Source organism: Scomber japonicus, chromosome 22, assembly GCF_027409825.1.
Source record: "Scomber japonicus isolate fScoJap1 chromosome 22, fScoJap1.pri, whole genome shotgun sequence".
NCBI lineage: Eukaryota > Metazoa > Chordata > Actinopteri > Scombriformes > Scombridae > Scomber > Scomber japonicus.
Genome location: NC_070599.1, coordinates 7,885,890 through 7,908,547, shown reverse-complemented (window position 1 = coordinate 7,908,547; position 22,658 = coordinate 7,885,890). Strand labels below are relative to the sequence as shown.

Sequence of the window (22,658 nt, the reverse complement as noted above, 5' to 3'; positions counted from 1 at the left end):
GCTCTAATCTACCCTCTTGCAATTGGCTCCAGAACAGACTAAATCTATGACTATTTTAAGATAAGTCTGTGCAAGTGACTTAAAGTTAAGCCAGCTCAAACAGCATTTTAGTCTGGAACTAGGCTTGAACCTTGTCTGCGAAACCGGGCCTTTATTTCCTCAACAATGAAGCAGAAAATAAGCTCCATTGTAAAAGCAGAATGTAACACCCTTTTGTTTTTTATTTTGCTAGCAATAAGCACACATTTCATAATAAAACTGCAGAGTGATGCTCGCCTGTCACAGCACACTGCTCTGGGGCCACAGCGCTTTGCTTCCCGGACACAGCCTGTTGCTTCCCAGTCACAAAGCAACTTTATAATTAATGGCAAACCTACTTTACCAAATTTGCTAAAGACAAACCCCAGTAATGAGTCACTGTCAAATGCAGTTGGTAATGTTTTCTTTCCATTTCAGTCAGTACTCTGACACCTGCTAACCTTTACTCCCATGCTTTACAGCAGGTTATGTTGTTGTCAGCATGATGTGGAGGTGTTTGCACTTTAACATACAAAATATGCTTCTTTGTGAGGCTCGAAGTATTGGAAATATTAATTCAAAAGGAAGTTTATATATTTATTTCACCTTTTTTTGTAATAGTGTTTTCTCTTGCCTTCTATTTGATTATGTACCACAACACCAAGGCAAATGTTTGTATGTGCAAACCTGCTTTACAATAAACCAATTTCTTATTCAGAGATCACAAGTCATAAAAAAGGTTGTTGAATACTGAGTACATCTGGCAAATAGTACTGTAGTTAGTAAAGTATCATGCCAGCCTGTTAATGTTTTCAACATGATGTAATCAGTTCGATCAATTTTTATGTGATTCAAAATCTAATGCCAACATTAGGATCCATTATGTTCTTGCTATACCGCTCAACATGTGATTCTATTTAAAGAAAAAAAAGTGTACAGTGCAGTGAATGTGTGATCATGTTTCCTAATAAGGACATGCAATGTGACTTTTTTGGCCAATCAACTGCACTCTTGTCTCTAAAGAGAGACAAAAGTGTAGAATAGTATAGAGATTCTTTCCATTCAACACAGCAATTTGAACACGATGACATCTCCGAACCTTGTGCTGTATCTGGCATTTCTGTTCTTGGGGAGAATGGGTGAGTGATGTTTTGTGACAAGAACTTGTACAAATGTTGTACATATTTCTTTATGTACAGATTTTGCAGAATTTCATCATTTAAAACTCATTCTTAATTTGCTTTGTCTTTTATTTCACATCAGCTCAAGCAACTAATGAGAAATCTTCCTCATTTCACCAAGAAAACAGTTTTATATCTGCTAATGTTGGTGAAAGTTTGACTTTACAATGTTTCTACAAAGATGATTATGGATCAAGGCTTTACTGGTATAAGCAAACTCTCGGACAGAAACCAAGGCTCATGTCCACCCTATATGTGTTCAGTAAAAATGGCACTTTTCATGATGAATTCAAGAACAATCCACGTTTCAAACTAGATACTACAAGTGATAAAAATCACTTGACAATCACAAATTTGGACATTTCAGACTCAGCTACTTACTACTGTGTTAGTTGCTATGCAAACATTTTAGAATTTTTGGTGGACAGTACTATCCATGTAAAGGGCTCAGCTTGGATGCATCAGTCGGCATCTGAGAGCATCCAGCCAGGAGGCTCTGTGACTCTGAACTGTACAGTACACACTGGGACCTGTGATGATGGAGAACACAGTGTTTACTGGTTCAAAAACTCTGAAGAATCTCATCCAGGACTCATTTACACACATGGAGGCAGGAATGATCAGTGTGAGAGGAACACCAACACACATACACACACCTGTGTCTACAACTTGCCGATGAAGAGTCTGAATCTTTCTCATGCTGGGACCTACTACTGTGCTGTCGCCTCATGTGGACACATACTGTTTGGAGACGGGACCAAGCTGGACTTTGAGCGTGAGTAACACATTAGGAGACACTGTCCTATCTGATATACTCTTACTAAAACATGCTGAAAGTTAATTTTCTGATTTCTGACTCTCTACAGATGAGGTAGACTCTCTTGTCTTGGTGTATTTCTTGAGTGGAGCTTTGGCGTTCACCACCATCCTCAGTGTTTTACTGGCTTTCTCAATGTACAAGATGAACAAGAGACAAAGCTGCCAGTCAGGTACAGACAATTGATACCACCCTATGACAGCTTGTATTCATGGTTTTTTGTCTTTTGAATAACAGATTATTCTCTGTTTCATGATCAGAAACTCAACATGGATTTGCAGCTCCATCCACAGCAGATGCAGAGGTGAATGCAGGTTTAACAGTTGCAATGTCTTTTAAGCACATTTTTATAGCACTGCAAATAATCATGTTGTAGACATTGTTCATATCATGCTTTCATTCACTATTACACATTTTATTGGCAGGGTTATCAAGACACAGACAACCTTCAATATGCTGCTGTTCGTGCCAACGCAGCAAACAGATCAAGAAAAGTGAGGAACAACACCAATAGTGAATGTGTGTACGCCAGTGTAAAGATGCAGAACTTACACATATGGTGACACTTTATTAAGCTATTTTATGGTCTACTGTAGTGTAAGGTAAAGGTCTTAAGATAAATATTTGCATCATGCTTTGTCAAATGTTGTGATCTGTGTTTTGGTTGGGTTTAGTAATTGACATTTTCAGGACACTCTGCTCTCTGTTGCTTGTCAGTGTGCTTAAATGTCTACATGATGTCTCTGCTGTTACTTTGTTTTCTTTGAAAAAATAAATATGTATCTTTAATCCTAAATCATGTTCTTTTTGTGATTATAAAAGTACATTGTGATTTAAAAACGCAGTTTTACCACCTACTGTGTGAGGATGATGAAGGGAAAAAACTGGTATTATCTATTCTTTCTGAATGAGTTTTAACCTTATTATGTGCATTGTGTGTTTAGATGAATATTTTGTGTCAGTAATGATACAATAATAGTAATCATGGAACATTTGGACTTGATCACATTCAGAGCATTAGATCACTTAAAGCAGTATGATATGCTGTATGTGGATGATCACGAGTACTATAACCTTTAAATTTGCATTGAATCGAGTAGTTAAATGTTTTTTATGTGAACTTTGACTAAAATGAGGTTTAATTTGTATTATATATTAGAGGTTTATGCAGTTACATCTTGTACATTAACATAAACCGTATTTATAAGTCTAAAATTACAGATAAAGTAACTCCAATATGTCACAAATCTCTTTCCAGGATATCATATTCTGCATTTCATAGTGCTCTCCCTTTTCTGGCCTCCATCTCCTTGTCACTCATCTTGAAATAGTCATTATTATTGTAGCACCCAACCCATGTAGCTATTCAGTTACTATTTGCATAACCAGGGTTTTAGTACTATGGGCGGGGCCCTGGGTACTTCACCTCTGGTTTACCGTTTTACCTGTGTAACCAAATGATATAATCAGTTTGAAACCCCTTTTTTTCTTTTAAAATAATTATGAATTTCCAATGTATGGCAGTGCCTCCACTTAGCAAGAATATAATATAAAACACTACTTTTTTTAAATCTCACTAAGAATAATGTTTTTAACCTCTACTTCATGTTTTTCCCTCAATTCACACCTTAATGAAATAATAACAACACACTCACAACACTTTAAATCCAAATAATGAATTTAGTTATGAAACAAATATTTAAATCGGTAACAAAAATAAAACAATTATAATAATATTACACCACAATCAAAGGTTTTTTCTTTCTTTCCTTAACCTTGAACTTAAGGGCCCACACTCTCACACACACTCACACGCTGCAACCAAAATATAAGTGTCCTTTAACTAAACAAAAACCCTGTTGCAGGCCTGAGTCGTTGCTTGGGAGCCCTAAAAGACCTAAAACAAGTGGTCACATCACTTGCTACAGCAAGCTACAAATAAAATGCAAGTGCACGTTTTTTGTTACTCACAAAATCCTTCATTTGGAAACATGGATGACGGAGGGGAAACCCTGGCACAACTTCAGAAAGGGAGAGGTGATGAGGGGAACCAACCACTAGCTGCCCGCGGCAGTCTGGATGACGTGATATCCGAGCCGGAGATGGCTAATCTTCTCAAGAGTTCAAGGAGTTTTTTCTGACCCTCAGTTTAACAAATATGACAGCTTCTCTCAGTCACATATCTCATTTCAAACTTCAAACTAATAAAAACATCAACACATAAGATACAGTAACATTAGCTGCTACTACAGTGAAACATGCGCTAACATAGCTAGTGCTAACCCGCTCATCGCGATTAGCTCAGATTTTTCCACACTACATCATTATGAAGAAACATTAACACAGAGGTTGTTTACCTTCTGCAATCTGCAATATATCCCTTACGCTTCGGTTAACTCTGCATCCACCGCCGTAACGAACATAAAACAATCTCCAGCAGCTTACACAGCTATCACACAGCTCTTCCGTTTTCATCTGACGCCCGTGCCTGCATGCTCCGGGGGAGATCATCCCTATGTTCCCCGGGTCCTATGTTCCCCGCTTTGTATGTGACCGGGGAACATATGGATGATCCTGTCTACAGTGAGCCAGTTAGCTGTGTTAGACGCCGAGTTAGCCGCTGAGTTAGCAGCCGAATTAGCCGCCGAGCTAGCAGCCGAGCTAGCCACTGAGCTAGCAACCGTGTTAGCCGCGGTCGGGGAACATAGGACCCGAAGAACATAGGTACGCTCCCCTCCAGGGTCACTTCTACATCCCGCCCCTCTACCTTTCCTATTGCAGGGTTTCCTGCAGACCTTATTTGGCCAGGCGCCCCGCCCGGCCTGAAATCTTGAGCGCCTGGGCTACAATGTCGGGCTGAAACCATCCTGGCAAGTCAAGAGTTTGAAAAAGCAGGTCCTACGTGCATTAATGCCCCCCCCATAGGGTAGCCTACACTTTAATTTATAAAAATCCCGAAAAAATTTTGCAACGAAAAATAAGAGGCCATTTTAGTCTAATATAAACGTACACCAACCAGTACGCTAACAACTGGAATAATTAAAGGCCAACAATGCTTAATTGTTCATGATTAAAGGTAGGGTTGGTAATGTTGGAAAGCTAGCAAGAGAGCTAGCAAGATTTGAAAATAGCACCTCCTCCTGCCTCCTCTAAGCTCAACCCCGCTGCTCCCCCTCCCGTCAGTGAGTCCGTCCAAGCCACGCCCCCACAAACTGGACCGCGCACACTGCTGCAGGGAGGAGAGGAGAGCCACGAATTAGCCATTTCCAAGTATTTTGGACAACAACCAAACAGTCTCATGTCTCATTTACCTGTAAGTAAACTATATTATTATGTTTTTTGTTTGTTTTATAGCACATCAGTCTGTGCAGATTCAGATCCGGGACCCGGGTCTGAATCTGCTGAATCTCCCCAAGGATACGGCTGGATTCAGACCCATCAGCTAAATTACATTGTAATAATTGTTACGTGTTTTTCACTGACAAACGTGTATTTTATGTTTTTATTAGTCACGTAGCATATCTGCTATGTTTTTATTGACAATTATGCAGGGTGATGCAGAAGTGTTAGGAAAGTAAATTTGGGCCAATATCTCAATTTTACTATAAAACTTAGACACTTGTGCTACTAGGCTAACGCTATGTTTGTTGTTTCATTGTTAGAGTTTACACGATGAGAGCACTGGCTCAGACCCGAGCTACAGTCCTGAACCGAGCACGTCTTCAGCTCCAAGGGGACGCGGTCGTGCTAGAGCCAGAGGAGGCCGTGCTAGAGGGGGTGCAAGGGGCAGAGGCCGAGGAACTTGAGGTCAAGGACGTGGAGCAAGCCGGACTGCGACCGGAGAGCTTTTACAAGATGAGGATATTCAACGAGTGGAGAATCTGCAAGCTGAAAGAATTGCAGATGAGCAGGTAGCCTTTCTAAAATAGCCTCTTTTTTCCTGATCTCAACATTATCAAGAACTGTAAACAATGACCTGCCATTTACAGTGAACACAACACTTCTGAGTTTATTGTCATTCATAAACTGTTAAAGAATATAATACTATAATATAAACACATGAAACTTTTAACTCTGGTCCGGCAACATACCAAAAATATAATAAATGAAATTACAATATTAGTAATAATAAAGGACAAGATGGTGAGAGTCTAATCTTCTTGATGAACTATTTTTTACAGGCTAGAATTGAACGACTGAGATTGGAAGAATCTCATCAGTTGCTTCAGATCAAGGGACCCAAGCCTCATGTTTGATGTCCTGCAGATGCTCCTCCACCAGCCCTCCAGCTCCACGTCTACCTACATGGTGTGTGTGCAGGAAGTGCTGTGAGATGCCCACAGATCTAGAAAAAAAGTGCTGTGGGCAACAACCTGCTTCCTAACCCTAACCCTCACCTGGAGGTATACATTTTACATTTTAAATTTGGTCTTTTATTTATATTTTGTCAGTTTTTAATAAAAATTTGAAAATGATGAATGCCTTTCATTTGACTATTTCTGCAACAGAAGCAATACATTTTCTCACCACCACATTAAAAATAAGTGATTACAGAATAATTACAACAAAATTGGTATAACCCTTTTTATTGTTACATAGATAATCTGTACATTTTCAACATGAGTGTATCTACACATTGGAAAAGGTGTTTCCAGGTAAGGTAGACAGGTCAGGCTGTGTGTAGGGAGTATTTGTCAGCGGGGTGATCTACTCCTTTGGCAGTGATTTACCTTTAGGAAGAATATCACAATTACACATCTGACAATAATGAATACATTTTTGAGATAATCAAAGAACAAGAATACTTAGAGCTTTATTTCCCATTTATTTTGCACATAATTATGTTAGAACTTCTTCATCAAACTACAATATTGTAAGAAAACTCACCTAGGCCTCTGCTGAGTTGGGTCTGCAAAAGCTGTATGCTTTTGAGCTTAGTGGGGGTAGCATACTAGAGGTGTCAACGAGGGGGGTAGCTGCAGTAATGGCTGGGCTGGGGGAGGGACAGATGTCTGCTCAAACCAGTTGAAGAATTAACATCATCTCATCACGTCATCATCTCTGTGAAGATTACAAAATTAGAAAATACTGTCAACATACATTTACTCTTCATTCATAGAGGACAAAACACAGAACTTTTTATATGTAGAAATAGAAGTCTTGGGTTTGGCAGTTGGACCAAAGGAGCATAAAGATTGATATAAACTGTTGAGAAGATCCTCAGTTTGTTTCTATCCTCTCTGCATAGCATCTACCAGAGTATAGTCCATAGACAAGCTTGTAGCATGATCAATTACTCCACCAACACCACACACAGTTAGAGGTACAACTTATGCTAGCTGTGTTTTATTTTAGTGTTGATGGTTGTTGTTGTTGATGTTAACAACTCAGTGTGAAGTGCTGGACCTCCTAAGGTGAAGGACAGGTTTTATCCTCAGGCCATCACTAACATTTACTCAATGTCTGTATAATGATATAGCAGATATCACTGATAACACATATTGTATGTGCAATAATGCTGTTTTCTGAAGTACCTCAAATGGCACTTTGAGGCACATAAAACAGAAAAAGCTAGATATGAAAGACAGATATTTATATCCCACCAAAGACATATTCATAGCAGCAGCAAGTTGAACTCACCGGTCGGACAGAGACTCAGAAACAATAGTTGAACTGGAGGGAGAGTAGGTCTCATCAATCCGTGTTCAGACGGCGTCGAGGTTGATCGGTCCTTCTCATGGCTATGAAAACATAGATGAGCTACATCACCACAGTTGTAACGTGTAAAAGCCAATATACGTAGGTCTTTTTATCACAATAATAATGCAGACACTGAAGACTAGGGTAGAGTAATATCTTTAAAATTAATATACTAGTATAATCTATTCAATACTGGCGTCACCGACCCGTTTTAAACACACAGCAAAGCTAATATTAGCATTACGCTAATACAAGTTACAAAAGTAGCTACGTTAGCATAACTTACATATATATAACAAATCCTCCCCGAAGCAAAACAAATCATTACCTGTCCAACAGAAAGAGAGCAACCTCGGCATCACTGTTCAGGCCCTTCAGATCCCTCAGTTGTCTCCACCACTCAAATGCTACTCCGATGTTGATTCTTGTTTGACCTCTTGCTTTATCCAGAGCCTTTTTATTAGCAGTCCTTTCCTCCTCCGGCTTCTCTTTCTTCCCCTTTTCTCTGGACGAGCTGGACGTTACAAGTAGACGTGCAAGTGGTATTTTCTCAGCCATTGCTCTTAAATAAATATTACATCCGTATTCGGTAGTTCTGCAGAGAGGTGTGCTGGTTTTTCTGGCAACAGCGACAGGTGAAGACTGTGCACGCGCGCAGTAGGCAGGGAGAGAGGGGGCGGGGCGTAGACTGTATGCGGAAGCAAAACTAGACATGAAGCCACCTGATTGGTTTTTTCTGTTCGCACCGAACGGCTCGGATTGGTCGGGGTTTTATCAGTCCTGTGGCCGCTACAGAGCTCTGATTTTTTCCGTTCCTTTTTCTAAAGCCATAATGTATTGATACCTTTCATAATAGCAGGACCATTTCTCCCAGTATAACAAAAAGTGTTTCTGAACAGGATTACCAACCCTACCTTTAATTAAACCAGTCTCATTCAGTTGATGAGTAGCCTAATGTTTTAATGTTAATTCCTAGTTGTGATGGCCGGTCGCGGAGAGAAGGCAGGGCATCGCGAGATCTCCTCCTTCTTTACAACCGGTGGGATGACTAGGGCTAACAACTTGACCCCAACGGTGGAGCCCTCTGCCTCTCAGGCCGCTCCACAGCCTGCAGAGCCAGAACAGACCGCTGTATGTAGCAGTAACACTGCGTGTGGTAGCAGTAGCACCACCACCAGGGCACATGGCCATCCTCGTGCTTCAGGTTGGAATCCTGAATGGGCTGTGAATAAAAACTATAGTCCCTGGCTGTACAAGACAGAGCATGGAGTTTAAGAGAATTAAGTTAATTAATATTGAAAGACCAAATAGTACGCCTAATGTAGCCAATAGATTTTTACTGTCTAAACATAAATTTGTAGTTTGTCTCATTTTAATAAATAAATAAATACATCAATAAATAAATATAAATTAATTATTTTTTATATGTATTTATAATTAATATAAATTAATACAATTAAAACATTAAATAAATAATTAATTTATTAATTTCTCATTCACAGGAAGCACAAACAAAAAGTGGTCAGGGGTACATCACAGAGACCCTTTATTGAAGTCCCCTGGGTCAGATACAGGCAGGACGTATGAGCAGCGAGAACCACAAGACCACCCTGAGGATTGAAGCCAGCAGCACCAGATGTAAATTAGCATGGCAGTTTTTTAGAATTATTCCGAATAAAAATGCTTTGTACTATACTAACCCCCCCCCCCCCCCCCCCTCCTTCTGTTTCAGCCATGGCAATCGTAGATGCCTTTGTGCCAGTACTCACCATGGAGCATGCAGCAATAATTGGTGGCTTTCAGTGCCTTTATTGGTTGTTAAAGCATGAAGTTGCCTATCACACCAAGTACCCTGCTCTGCTGGACCTGGGCAAGGTCAAGGTATTATTTAAATTCATGAATATTTATTTCCCGTATTGGTTACTGTTAAATAGAAATAGCCCTATGAAACATTTAACACTGATTATTTGTTTTAGATTGACAAGAGGACCAATTACACATCTCACTACATCATCGATGAGATGGTCCAGATCCTGGGTCAAGTGATAGAGGAACCTTACTTGAAGGCCATCCAAACCTCACAGGCTGTTGGCCTAGAAATAGATGAGACCACTGATGTGTCAGTCATCAAGCAGCTGGATATCCACATCAGGTACTAGGGCATGTTTCTTAAGGTACAACAACACATTGGGATGGAATGATTATTCTGAAGGAATGTGTTTTTTAATGTTTCAGGTATCTTGACAATGAAGGACAGCTCTATAGCCAGTTTCTGGACATGGTTGCAATTCCAGATGGGACAGCTGACACCATTGTTGAGGCCGTGAAAGACGTGGTGGACAAAAAAGGCATCCCTGTAAACCGGTTGTATGGTTTGGGAACTGACAGCGCTTCAGTGATGACACGTAATCTTCATATCATTGAGTCTGAGTGAAAATGTGTTCTAGTTAAAAACATTTTTAAGTTGGAAATCAGTAGTTTAAAAATGAATTGTACTGTAATTTAACCTAATTCATACTGTTAGGGAAACGCAATGGAGTAGCCAAGCAGCTGAAGGACTCATGGCCGTGGCTACTGTCTGTGCACTGTGCTGCCCACTGTCTGGCACTTGCCTGTAAAGATGCTGCAGATTAAGTGTCCTACATGAAGACCTTTAGAGAACACCTGCACGATCTGCATTTGTACTTCAGGAACAGTGTTAATCGCACAGCAGTGCTCAAGGCAGCTGCCACAGTGCTGGGAGTAGTCAACTTAAAAGTGACTGTAAGTGAACTACCCATACAAATAAAACTTAAGTTAACTACACTACTAACTAGGCCTTTACACGTTCTGTGCCACATACAGATTTGTTGCTGCAGTCCATCTCCAAGCTGACATTCTTCCCCATCTCAGCCGCCTGTCCAAGCTCTTTCAGAGAGATGTTAACTTTCTGGCGATCAAAGAATATGTAAGTGGCCCCTAAATTGATATTGTCCTAGATAGATATTTTTGGTTGACTCTAAATTAAAACAGCTCTCTTTATATATTTAGGTTCTCTCTACCCTTGCAACCACCAGTCACATTAAAGAGGCAGGAGATAAGCAACCTCCAGGCTCACACCTCAGTCACCTCCAGGACACCATCCACAGTCTCAAGATCACGGCGGAGGAAGAAAGGGGGCGACGGAGGGGGGGGTTGAAGAGCCGTCAGGCAAGCTGGCTGGCCCGAGCAGCCCATTTTGTGCACGTTTCCAGGAAGAGGTATTGATACCACTTAATGTTCTAAATTCAAGATTTCAAACTTTTCAAATATTTATTTTTTGCAACTTGTTCACTAGGTTATGGCTCCATATTTGGACAAGTTGAAGGCAAGTTTGGAGAGCAGGTTCACAGAGCTGGATCTTCTGGCTGCCTTCAATGTCCTCAACCCAAGAATGATGGTCAACAATTTAGTTTAATTGTAATTGTTCAACTTTTTCTGATTACCCGTATTATTTTGCAAGTAGATCAAGACGGACTTGTGGAATAGACTGCAGGGACCCACCCTCTGTGCCTGTCTGCGTATTAGCATTAATGGACCTCCAGTGGATGAGATGGACTACACAAGAGCGCAGGAGATTTTCTTTGAAAAGCCGAGAAGCATGTCATGCAGTGACCAGTCTTATCAACTCTGCCAATAGCATGTTGTTCTTCCTCTTCGCCATTTTGTTTCTACTTTTATTCGTACTATTTCCACCCTTTTCTGGTCTAGCGTGCTACGACTGCTATGGCTGACTGAGTCAGCTTATTGATATCTTCAACGGTTTCTGATATTTGGCAGTTTTAAAATCACTAATATTTTTGACAAAATCCAGCTTTAAAATTGGTGTGTATTGCATCTAACGAGCAGAGCTTAGAGTGGTGTCATCATCAGCCAGAGTGGGGAGAGCCAAAAAAAGCAACTGGAACTTCTGTCTTAAAACTGTCACCACAGCCACAAATTACACTATAGGCCTATACTCATGATTTTAGCCACAGTTTGTAGCCACACTTGTCTTCGGGCTAAAATCTGGTCAAAAACACAAAGAGACTTAGATAATAATTGTAAATATTTTTAAATGCAGTCTGGGTGCTCTCTCTCTGCCATTCACCCCAGTGCATTTTTTTCACAGCAGCAGTAGAAGGAGCTCAACTTTGTAACTTGCTCTTAAGTGCTTTTTAATTTGTTTTAATTCACCAAAAAAAGTCCTCTTCTTACTTGGTGTGGCTAATTTCTGCACTTTCCCTCCTTTTTAAAAAAACCAGAAGCCAGTTATCTTCTTATTAAAGGTTTTCTTTTGCCCCTCAGATACTGACTATGTCTGTAGCCAAGTGGTTAGCTCACTGGGCTGAAGACCTGAAGGTCAATGTTTCAAACCTTGCCTCAACAACTATTATAGTGAATTATTTTCCCAGTCATCCTCTGTTGACTTGATAACTTGCTTCATGTTGAAACTGCTCCTCTCAGCCTGAAATTCACAGAAATGTGGCTTGACTCTCAAGCTTTCTTGGTGTTGACACTGTGTTTCTAACAGGTGCAACTTTGGGCTGGTTAACTTCAGGGTGAGACAGAGTGCAGCTCATGAACAGACAACAGTCTTTGCAACTGTGTGTACACTGTGGCCTAGAGGCAGAGTGAAGGTCTACTGACCATGAGGTTGTGGATTTGATTCCTACCTTGGTCAAACATTTGTATGGTGATCACTGCTTGCACTATTAGCTAGTTCTGGAATAGCGTTCAGCTGCTTTCAGCATTCACACGCATTTCCTTCAGGAAATGCTACTTTATCTAGTTTTTTTCTGTTTTCTGAATTTTGTGTTTGCTTTGTGTGCCAAACTTATTAGGCCATGACCCCAAAAATAAACAGTTCGTGTTTTCCATCATCATGTTTGTGGGTTTGTTGTTAAGCAAATTCTTTCATATTTTGAGAGCCAAAAATAATAATTGATTAAGCAACTTCTCTTTAATTTTGAGGGCAAAAATAATAATTGAACAATCTAACTACCATATAATCCGGACAATAGAGCTCACCTGATTAAAAGCTGCATGCTCTAATTTTTGAAAGAAAATCAATTTTGTACTTGATATTAGCTAGGGTTGGTCCGGCGATGCCTGACAGCCATCGTCGATGGTGTGTCCATCAGCGATTGCACGCAACCCCCCCGCGGCTACTCTGACTACACACTGTTCATTTAGGGCACACTAGGCAATCGTACCGTGCCCAAGCACGTTTGCCCCCTAAAGTCCGGATTATTTGGCTAGTGTGAGTGCAAGTGTACCCTGCTTGAGGGAGAAGAAGCCAATTTTCCAGGGAATCCCGGGAAATTCACGATTTTTTAAAAGGCAACACTAGCTGAGCCCTGGTCATTTCAAGCAACACTAAATGCAACTAGGAGACATTATGTATATGGGTTCCCAATCCAATCATTTTTTGTGCATTATTTTGCCAAAATAACTCAATTTATGTTCATGGACATTATAATGAATAGGCTATAGGGTTAATATTAGTTTGTATACAGCGTGCTGCGTGGACTTCATTACATCTGCTGCACCGCTGCTACCACAGTTATGAAATGCTTAGTTTCTACAGTCTGTGACTGTGGCCCTCATAAAAGTAATATTTTACAAATCTGCATTATATAAACAAAATTCGTTAAAGTAAGTCATTTGGCGACTTCTAAGTCATTAAACTAAGTCTTACTTTTACTGGAGTAATCTACCTCGTTCGCACCTGTCATTGTAGCCTACATCTTGTATTGGAAAACTTTGAATTAAAACCTACTGAGCGAACTCACCCCGTTCTCTCCTATGAACGAGTCGGACAACAACATGTATCAAACATGAAGCAAAGTGAAAAAATAATAAAGTACGTAACAACAACACCCACGAAAAAAAACAAAACATGCATTAGCCGCAGTGTTCAAAGTGTGGGAAAAAAGTAGCGGCTTATAGTCCGGAATTTACGATAATTAAGTAATTCATCCATATTTTTTCGGTTTTCGGCAACCGTTCTCGGGTTTTGGCATACACATACATTGGCTAGACTGTCTTCCCAAGGAAAATTATGAAATAAATCATATTGTCAGTGGCTCAACAACAATATTAAGTTAAGCTTGAGTGAATGATGCCATTTAGTTGCCGTAGTAATTATGACTTGCAGCAGTGGTGCATGTCAGATGGCATATAAATAAAAGTTTCCACATACAGAGGGGTAGAGGTGCATCAATAAAAAGCCAAGCTCTATATTTATATCACCTGTCTTTTGTAATGGTTGTTTTCTCTTACCTTCTATTTGGTGGTTATGTACCACAACACCAAGGCAAATTCCTTGTATGTGCACACCTACTTGGCAATAAACCAGTTTCTTTTTCACAGATCACAAGTCATAAAAATACGTTGTTGAATACTGACTGCATCTGGCAAATAGTACTATAGTTAGTAAAGTATCATGCCAGCCTGTTAATGTGCTCAACATGATGAGTACTTTAAGTTTTAGCAGAAATGGATTTGATTATATCTTTACACTATTATGTTACTAGTGTGTTTACTGTATACAAAGATATCCAGTTTTAATATGATTAAAGTCTAACATTCTCATTATGAACCATGATATTCTTGCTATACCTCTCAACATGTGATTCTATTTAAAGAAAAAGTGTACAGTGCAGGTGCCAATAAGCATGTGATCAAGTTTCCTAATAAGGACAGTCAATGTGACTTGGTTGGCCAATCAACTGCAGCCTTCTCTCTGAAGAGAGGAGAAGCATAGAGATGATTTTCATTCAACACAGCGATTTGAACACAATGACATCTACAAACCTTGTTCTGTATCTGGCATTTCTGTTCTTGGGGAAAATGGGTGAGTGGTAAAAATGTTTCATGTATTTCTTTATGTATCGATTTTGCTGAATTCTATCACTTTAAATTAATTTTTAATTTGCTTTGTCTTTTATTTCACATCAGCTCAAGCAACTAATGAGAAATCTTCCTCATCTCAACAAGAAAGCAGTTTTATATCTGCTAATGTTGGTGAAAGTTTGACTTTACAATGTTTCTACAAAGATGACTCTGCAACAAGGGTTTACTGGTATAAGCAAACTCTTGGACAGAAACCAAGGCTCATGTCCACCCTATATGTGTTTAATGAACATGGCACTTTTCATGATGAATTTGAGCACAACCCACGCTTCAAGTTGGATACTAAAAGTGGTAAAAATCACTTGACAATCACAGATTTGGACATTTCAGATTCAGCTACTTACTACTGTGCAACAAGGGCTTCATTTGAGATTGAATTTGTAGATGGCACAATTGTAAGTGTAATGGGTTCAGGTTTGAACATCCAAGCTTTGGTGCATCAGTCGGCATCTGAGAGCATCCAGCCAGGAGGCTTTGTGACTCTGAACTGTACAGTACACACTGGGACCTGTGATGATGGAGAACACAGTGTTTACTGGTTCAAAAACTCTGAAGAATCTCATCCAGGACTCATTTACACACATGGAGGCAGGAATGATCAGTGTGAGAGGAACACCAGCACACAAACACACACCTGTATCTACAACTTGCCGATGAAGAGTCTGAATCTTTCTCATGATGGGACCTACTACTGTGCTGTCGCCTCATGTGGACAGATACTGTTTGGAAACGGGACCAACTTGAACGTTGAACGTAAGTAACTCATTAGGAGACACTGTCCCATCTGATATAGAGTTACTCTCTCATCAAGCTTTGGATAAAACTGAAAACATGCTGAAAGTTAATTTTCTGATTTCTGACTCTCTGCAGATGAGGTAGACTCTCTTGTCTTGGTGTATTTCTTGAGTGGAGCTTTGGTGTTCACCACCATCCTCAGTGTTTTACTGGCTTTCTCAATGTACAAGATGAACAAGAGAAACAGCTGCCAGTCGGGTACAGGCAAATTATATCTTGTATATGACAGCTTTTATTCATGTAATTGTGTCTTTTGAATTAAAGAGCATTCTTCTTTTCATGATCAGTGCCTCAACGTGGATTTGCGGCTCCATCCACAGCAGATGCAGAGGTGAATGTGGGTTAAGTTACTGTTGCATTTTTATTTTACCACATTTTTGTAAAACCGCAAATAATTATGTTGTAGACATTGTTTTAATCATACTCTGATTCACTTATATACATTTCATTGGCAGGGTTATCAAGATGCAGACAACCTTCATTATGCTGCTGTAATTGCCAACGTAGCAAACAGATCGAGAACAGCGAGGAACAACATCAATAGTGAATGTGTGTACTCCAGTGTAAATATGTAGAACTTACGAGTTCATTAAATCTCTTTTATATGATATCATAGTGTTAGGTAAAGGTCTTAAGATAGATATTTGCATCGTGATCTGTAGTAAAAAGTTATGATCCCTTTGTGATTTGGTTGGGTTCAGTAATTGGAACATTCAAGATCCTCTGCTCTCTTTGTTGCTTGTCAGTGTACTTTAATATCCACACGATGTCTCTGCTTTTACTTTTTCTTTAACAATAAATCGGTATCTTTTACCCTGAAATCATGTTCTTTTTGTGATTATAAAAGTATATTGTTATTCATTTCTGCTGTACAACTACCTACTGTGTAAAGTGATGAAGGGAAAAGTGGTATTATCTATTCTTCCTGAATGAGTTTTAACCTTAGTATGTGCGTTTCAATGAATATTTTCTGTCAGTAATGATGAAATAAATCTAAACATAGAACACTTTGTTTGTGTTCACATTCACAGCATTAAGTCACTTAAGGTAGTTGAATGATATAAGTTGTGTGTGTGTGAGGGTTACAAATACTGTATGTTGATGGTCAATAGAGCACTATAACTTTTAAATTCGCATTGAATAGAGTGATGTCAAAGTTATGTGAAATTTGACAGACATGAGGCATCCATCTATGTTCACTTAATATTATATTGGTTATGGTTGTGGTTCTACTACCAAACTGTCTGCCTTTTTAAAAATTAAACTTATGATCATATAGTCCCTGCAATCAGATGATTATATTTAAGCCACCTATATCCATGATCATTTTACTATTTTCAGAAACTGACAAAAACACAAAATAAAATATGAAACATTTTTGGAACACCTTTTGAGTTGGTTCAACTGTAGAGAGTGACTTATTTAGACTTTGACAGACTATTTTGCTTAAGTATAATTTTAAGTTTTAGTCAGACTTGGGATGGAATTATTTTTAAATAAGGGGACACATTATTCTGTGCAATGATCTGTCGTTTCATGCACCCGCTCTGTGCTGTGCTTTCATTGTTATGATGATTCTCTCAATAATCAATCAGTGTACATGACAGGCACAAGTTTACTTTAAAGCGTGGTTTCCAGTAGGGCTAGTTCTTGCTTAAAATTACCCTTTTAAGTCTTGAGAGGCAAACGTCACCTTCTGAGTTGTGCATTAAAATACTGCTTGATAATGTAGGTTAAAAAGATCTGCTTTTGAAGTTATGATCATTTATGCATATCATTACAACCACATCAGCTAGTGGAGCCATCGAGAATGTCTCCCACTAGAACCTGTGTGCAAAATAAACTGGTGGGACTGGAATTATATTGTGAGGCCATTTCATTCATCTAAATTATTTGTAGTTTGTTGCAATTATTAGACTCTGAAGATGGCCTTGTGAGTATTGGGAATAGCAACCCTTAGGTTTAGCATTGTTTAAGAAGGTGTAATTATCCAAATCATATTGTGATGTCTTTCAATTCCATTTCATTTATATAAACAGTCTGTTCTTTGACTTTGAAGATGGCCTAGTAGCCTTCAACCTACTACCATTTTAGGTTATATCATGTTTTTATGAATATAATTTCAAATATTCAATAGCCATTCTTGGCATGTTCTTGAGCATTCTTGGCTTTTAGCACAATCAATCTAACTAATCTAGACTAGTGTAAATGGCGGTTTCCTGACTTTATCCAAGAGGTTAGTTAGTTAGTGTGGAAATGCAGGAAGTTGTTTTTATTAATATTATTTCTCTGTGAACCCCCAGAACAGTGCTCCCCACCCCTGTAGATTTTGGCATACACATGCATTGGCTAGACTGTCTTCCCAAGGAAAATTATGAAATAAATCATATTGTCAGTGGCTCAACAACAATATTAAGTTAAGCTTGAGTGAATGATGCCATTTAGTTGCCGTAGTAATTATGACTTGCAGCAGTGGTGCATGTCAGATGGCATATAAATAAAAGTTTCCACATACAGAGGGGTAGAGGTGGGTTGAGGTATTTACCAAACTGTGGGCTTTGCCACAAAAGGCTGCTCTTCATTTCCTGTTTCTTGAGTCTGAACAGTTTTGAAAAAAAAACACAAGTAAAATCATCCTCTAACCTTAACCCCATGGTTATTATTGTAGTCATGACCATGAAAGTAAGATAACTTTAAGGTAATAGCAGTAACTTTAACCCACACGAGTGGTTTTGTGATTAAATTAAGCGGGTAGATCAATGTCTGACAAATGAAGCCAATGTGTACTGTAAGTGACTTTCACTTCCATTCTCTCTAATGGTCAACAGAAGCCATTTGAAACTGGCTCGAAAGAGAAAACCAACTGTAGGAAGTCTGAGATAGTGACATTACTTACTAGTTTCAAGTCTTCCACAATACAGAATGATGTTCATTTTGTAAATCATGGTTCCATTTACAGCAGAATAGACAATAAAGTAGGGCATTAGGGTGCCTACATTGTAATTGACAAATGAGTACCTCTGCAGTATAGACACAGCTGTCTATATTTCAGTGTGTTTGCAGTTCATGAAAGTTAATTGTAAGATTTTGGTCAACTAAAAAGTCTTGTTCAGCATTACTATTACTATTATATATTATATATGGCAAACATAGACCGTAAATCCACTGTGCTAACCAAGCGAGCACAAGTAGGGTCACCTCCACCCACTCATCCAAGTATAACCACATCAGATAAAAAATCTCACATGTGTAGTGCATGGTCAAACTATGTCTTTTGTCATTTAAAGCTTCAATATGTATTTTGAAACAATTGACATGTATTGATCTTCTTTTATGACAATGCATGAATGGGTATTAATGTAACTTTAAAAAAGAGACCTTCTCAGACTATTTGCATTATCCATGCTGATTTTTTGTGCGAATATTCAAAGGATGTGATTATTTTGCAGAAGGCCTATCTTCTCTCCCACTGTGAACAAATAACTGGCATAATGAGACAACGCAATAATATAAGCTGCAGATGTTAGCCCACCAGTTAATGAGATGGCTAACTGACCCTGTCGATCACAACACATTTCATTTGTTTTGGTAGTAATAAGCACACTGCTCTGGGGCCACAAGACCATGCTTCCCGGACACAGGCTGTTGGTCCCTGGACACAGCTTGTTGCTTCCCAGTCACAGTGCAAGCATACAAGCTTAACACCACAGATGTTGCTAAAAAGAAGGGATTTCTGATTCTTATCTACAGAACCTTTAATTTGGATGACTTGTTGGCTTTGGCTGAAGCAACCTTGTAATAAATGGCAAACCCACTTTACCAAATTTCTACTGCCACCCCCGGTACAAAGTAGGGGTGTAAATCAGAAGTTTCTTCACAATACAATATTGTATTGATTCAATGAGCAACGTTTCAATGCAGATATCACAAAGTCCGTCACGATACAATTTTCGATTCGATTTGAGACAATATCACGGCTGATTTATCACAATTACTTCCATTCACATCAAATCACAACAGTTTCTAAAATATAATTTGACATTTTTATATCTGAACTCAACCAGACATTTAAATGAAAAACAATCTATTCTTTTTTAAAAAGTGTTCACTCTAGAATGCCACATTTTTGATATAGAACTTTAAAATGTTTGCATCCAGAGTCAGAAAGCAGGAGCTAAGCATATAACAAAATCTGTAAAAGCAAAAAAAGTCTGCATGCTGCAGCTTCCAATGCAGGTAGACTGTGCGTCTTAAATGATCCATGTCTGATCGATGTTTTCATTTAGCATCGATGCTTTTGGCTCGATCTCATTAAGTTGATGTATCGATGTAAATCGGCATATCGTTACACGCCTAGTAAAAAGTTACTGTCAATTAAAACTGTAGTTGGTTATGTTTTCTTTTCATTGTGGAATAATATTGCTACCAGCTGTATATACTCTTCATTTTTGTACCAAAGTGAAATGGAAAAGGAATATCTTGTTTTGACTATCAGCACTCTTTTCTATGTTTGACCTGACTCATTAAGCTGAGACTACATCAATAAAAAGCCAAGCTCTATATTTATATCACCTGTCTTTTGTAATGGTTGTTTTCTCTTACCTTCTATTTGATGGTTATGTACCACAACACCAAGGCAAATTCCTTGTATGTGCACACCTACTTGGCAATAAACCAGTCTCTTTTTCATAGATCACAAGTCATAAAAATAGGTTGTTAAATACTGACTACATCTGGCAAATAGTACTGTAGTTAGTAAAGTATCATGCCAGCCTGTTAATGTGCTCAACATGATGAGTACTTTCAGTTTGAACAGAAATGGGTTTGATTATATCTTTACACTAGTATGTTACTAGTGTGTTTACTGTATATAAAGATAACCAGTTTTAATGTGATTACAATTCTAACGTTAACATTAGAAACCATGATATTCTTGCTATACCTCTCAACATGTGATTCTATTTAAAGAAAAAGTGTACAGTGCAGGTTTCAGTAAGCATGTGTTTATGTTTCCTAATAAGGACATGCAATGTGACTTGTTTGGCCAATCAACTGCACCCTTGTCTCTAAAGAGAGAAGTATAGAGATTCTTTCCATTCAACACAGCAATTTGAACACAATGACATCTACAAACCTTGTCCTGTATCTGGCATTTCTGTTCTTGGGGAAAATGGGTGAGTGGTGTTTTGCAACAAGAACTTGTACAAATGTTTCAAGTATTTATTTAAGTATTAATTTGGCTGAATTCTATCACTTAAAATGAATTCTTAATTTGCTTTGTCTTTTATTTCACATCAGCTCAAGCAACTAATGAGAAATCTTCCTCATCTCAACAAGAAAGCAGTTTTATATCTGCTAATGTTGGTGAAAGTTTGACTTTACAATGTTTCTACAAAGACGACTCTGCAACAAGGCTTTACTGGTATAAGCAAACTCTTGGACAGAAACCAAGGCTCATGTCCACCCTATATGTGTTTAATAGAAATGGCACTTTTCATGATGAATTTGGGCACAATCCACGCTTCAAACTGGATACTGCAATTGGTAAAAATCACTTGATGATCTCAGATTTGCACTTCTCAGACTCAGCTACTTACTACTGCGCAAGAAGGGCTTCATTAATGATCGAATTTGTAGAGGGCATAACAGTCAGTGTTAAGGGTTCAGGTTTAAACATCCAAGCTTTGGTACATCAGTCGGCATCTGAGAGCATCCAGCCAGGAGGCTCTATGACTCTGAACTGTACAGTACACACTGGGACCTGTGATGATGGAGAACACAGTGTTTACTGGTTCAAAAACTCTGAAGAATCTCATCCAGGACTCATTTACACACATGGAGGCAGGAATGATCAGTGTGAGAGGAACACCAACACACAAACACACACCTGTGTCTACAACTTGCCGATGAAGAGTCTGAATCTTTCTCATGCTGGGACCTACTACTGTGCTGTCGCCTCATGTGGACAGATACTGTTTGGAAACGGGACCAAGTTGGACGTTGAGCGTAAGTAACTTTTTCTAACAGAGGTTGTCTCTTGTTATAAGTGTATAACTCCATATTTAAACACAAAATAACACCGCTAAAAGGTTTCTAATTTCTGGTATCTGACTCTGTACAGATGAGGTAGACTCTCTTGTCTTGGTGTATTTCTTGAGTGGAGCTTTAGCATTCACCACCATCCTGGTTGTTTTACTGGCTTTCTCAGTTTGTGTTATCATCAAAAGAAACAGCTGCCAGTGCAAAGGTATGATATGCTATTCGTTACAGTTGACTTTGCAGTTGAACTTGGCATTATAGTAAGCTCACTTTTGAATCTTTCACAGAGTCTCATGCAAGATATTCAGCTTCCTCAACAACAAATGCAGAGGTATGTTTTTTTTTTCTTCCATAAACTATAATATTACTATTAAAACATTGTTAGCACAACTATTTTTTGGGACCATTTTTGTCATGTTTAACCATTTTTATGTTTTATTATCAGGGTCACCAAAATGAAGAAAACATCCATTACGCAGCCTTAAAGAAACACAAGGTCAACAGATCTAAAAGACAGAAGAACAGCACCGACACTGAATGTGTGTACTCAAGTGTAAAGCAGTAGAACTGTCCATGTTTTACATTTCTTGCTTTGTAACAAAACATGTCTGAGTGTTTATAATAACCAAAGGCACTGAGATCATGTTATGGGCATATTTTTCTTGTGAATTTCTCTAATTCCCAAAGATTATTTGATTGAACCAGTTGTACTTTTTTAACACCAAATTGTAGTTCGGTGCCTGATTAGTAGTAGAAGTAGTAATAAACATTTATTCATTTAAAGATGGTCTTCAGAACAAGTGTATGTGAAACAGAACTGTATTAATGCACATTGGCTAACCCTAAGCAAAATTATTTTCACAGAATGGAAAAGATAGATATGATATACAAATATTTTCCATATGATAATGCAAGGCAATCAAAATCTTAATATTGCCACTTGAGGAACAAAGTTGAAAGTGTATTAGCGTTAAGAACAAATACATCTGCACCAGGCGGGGAGTTCCGGTCCTCTGAAATGAGGCCAGAAGTAAGTTAGAACTGCATTCTATCAAAAAGCCAGTAGGGGGCGACCGTGTTGGTGTCAAAAGGACTTCCGTCTCAATACAAGTCAATGGAGAATTCACCAACTTCTCACTTGATTTCTAACCTCAGTAAACGTTTTCAAAATCTGTTTATGGTCTCAATCGCTA

The 22,658-nt window shown here is 38.7% G+C and overlaps 3 protein-coding genes across 3 annotated transcripts; all 3 read left to right on the top strand.

The window, feature by feature from the left end:
* The first annotated feature begins 1,102 nt into the window (after positions 1-1,102).
* Positions 1,103-2,579, top strand: LOC128383418 (uncharacterized). Its single transcript, XM_053343044.1, has 5 exons — positions 1,103-1,157; positions 1,282-1,974; positions 2,066-2,188; positions 2,277-2,320; positions 2,442-2,579. The coding sequence occupies exons 1-5, from the start codon at positions 1,103-1,105 to the stop codon at positions 2,577-2,579; spliced, it is 1,053 nt and encodes a 350-aa protein (XP_053199019.1).
* An 11,938-nt stretch (positions 2,580-14,517) lies between these two features.
* On the top strand, positions 14,518-16,001 carry LOC128383417 (uncharacterized). Its single transcript, XM_053343043.1, has 5 exons — positions 14,518-14,572; positions 14,677-15,384; positions 15,502-15,624; positions 15,714-15,757; positions 15,882-16,001. Exons 1-5 carry the CDS (start codon positions 14,518-14,520, stop codon positions 15,999-16,001), a joined length of 1,050 nt encoding a protein of 349 aa, XP_053199018.1.
* A 4,544-nt stretch (positions 16,002-20,545) lies between these two features.
* LOC128383788 (uncharacterized) lies at positions 20,546-22,030 on the top strand. Its single transcript, XM_053343373.1, has 5 exons — positions 20,546-20,600; positions 20,725-21,432; positions 21,548-21,673; positions 21,753-21,796; positions 21,911-22,030. Exons 1-5 carry the CDS (start codon positions 20,546-20,548, stop codon positions 22,028-22,030), a joined length of 1,053 nt encoding a protein of 350 aa, XP_053199348.1.
* The last annotated feature ends 628 nt before the right edge of the window (positions 22,031-22,658 follow it).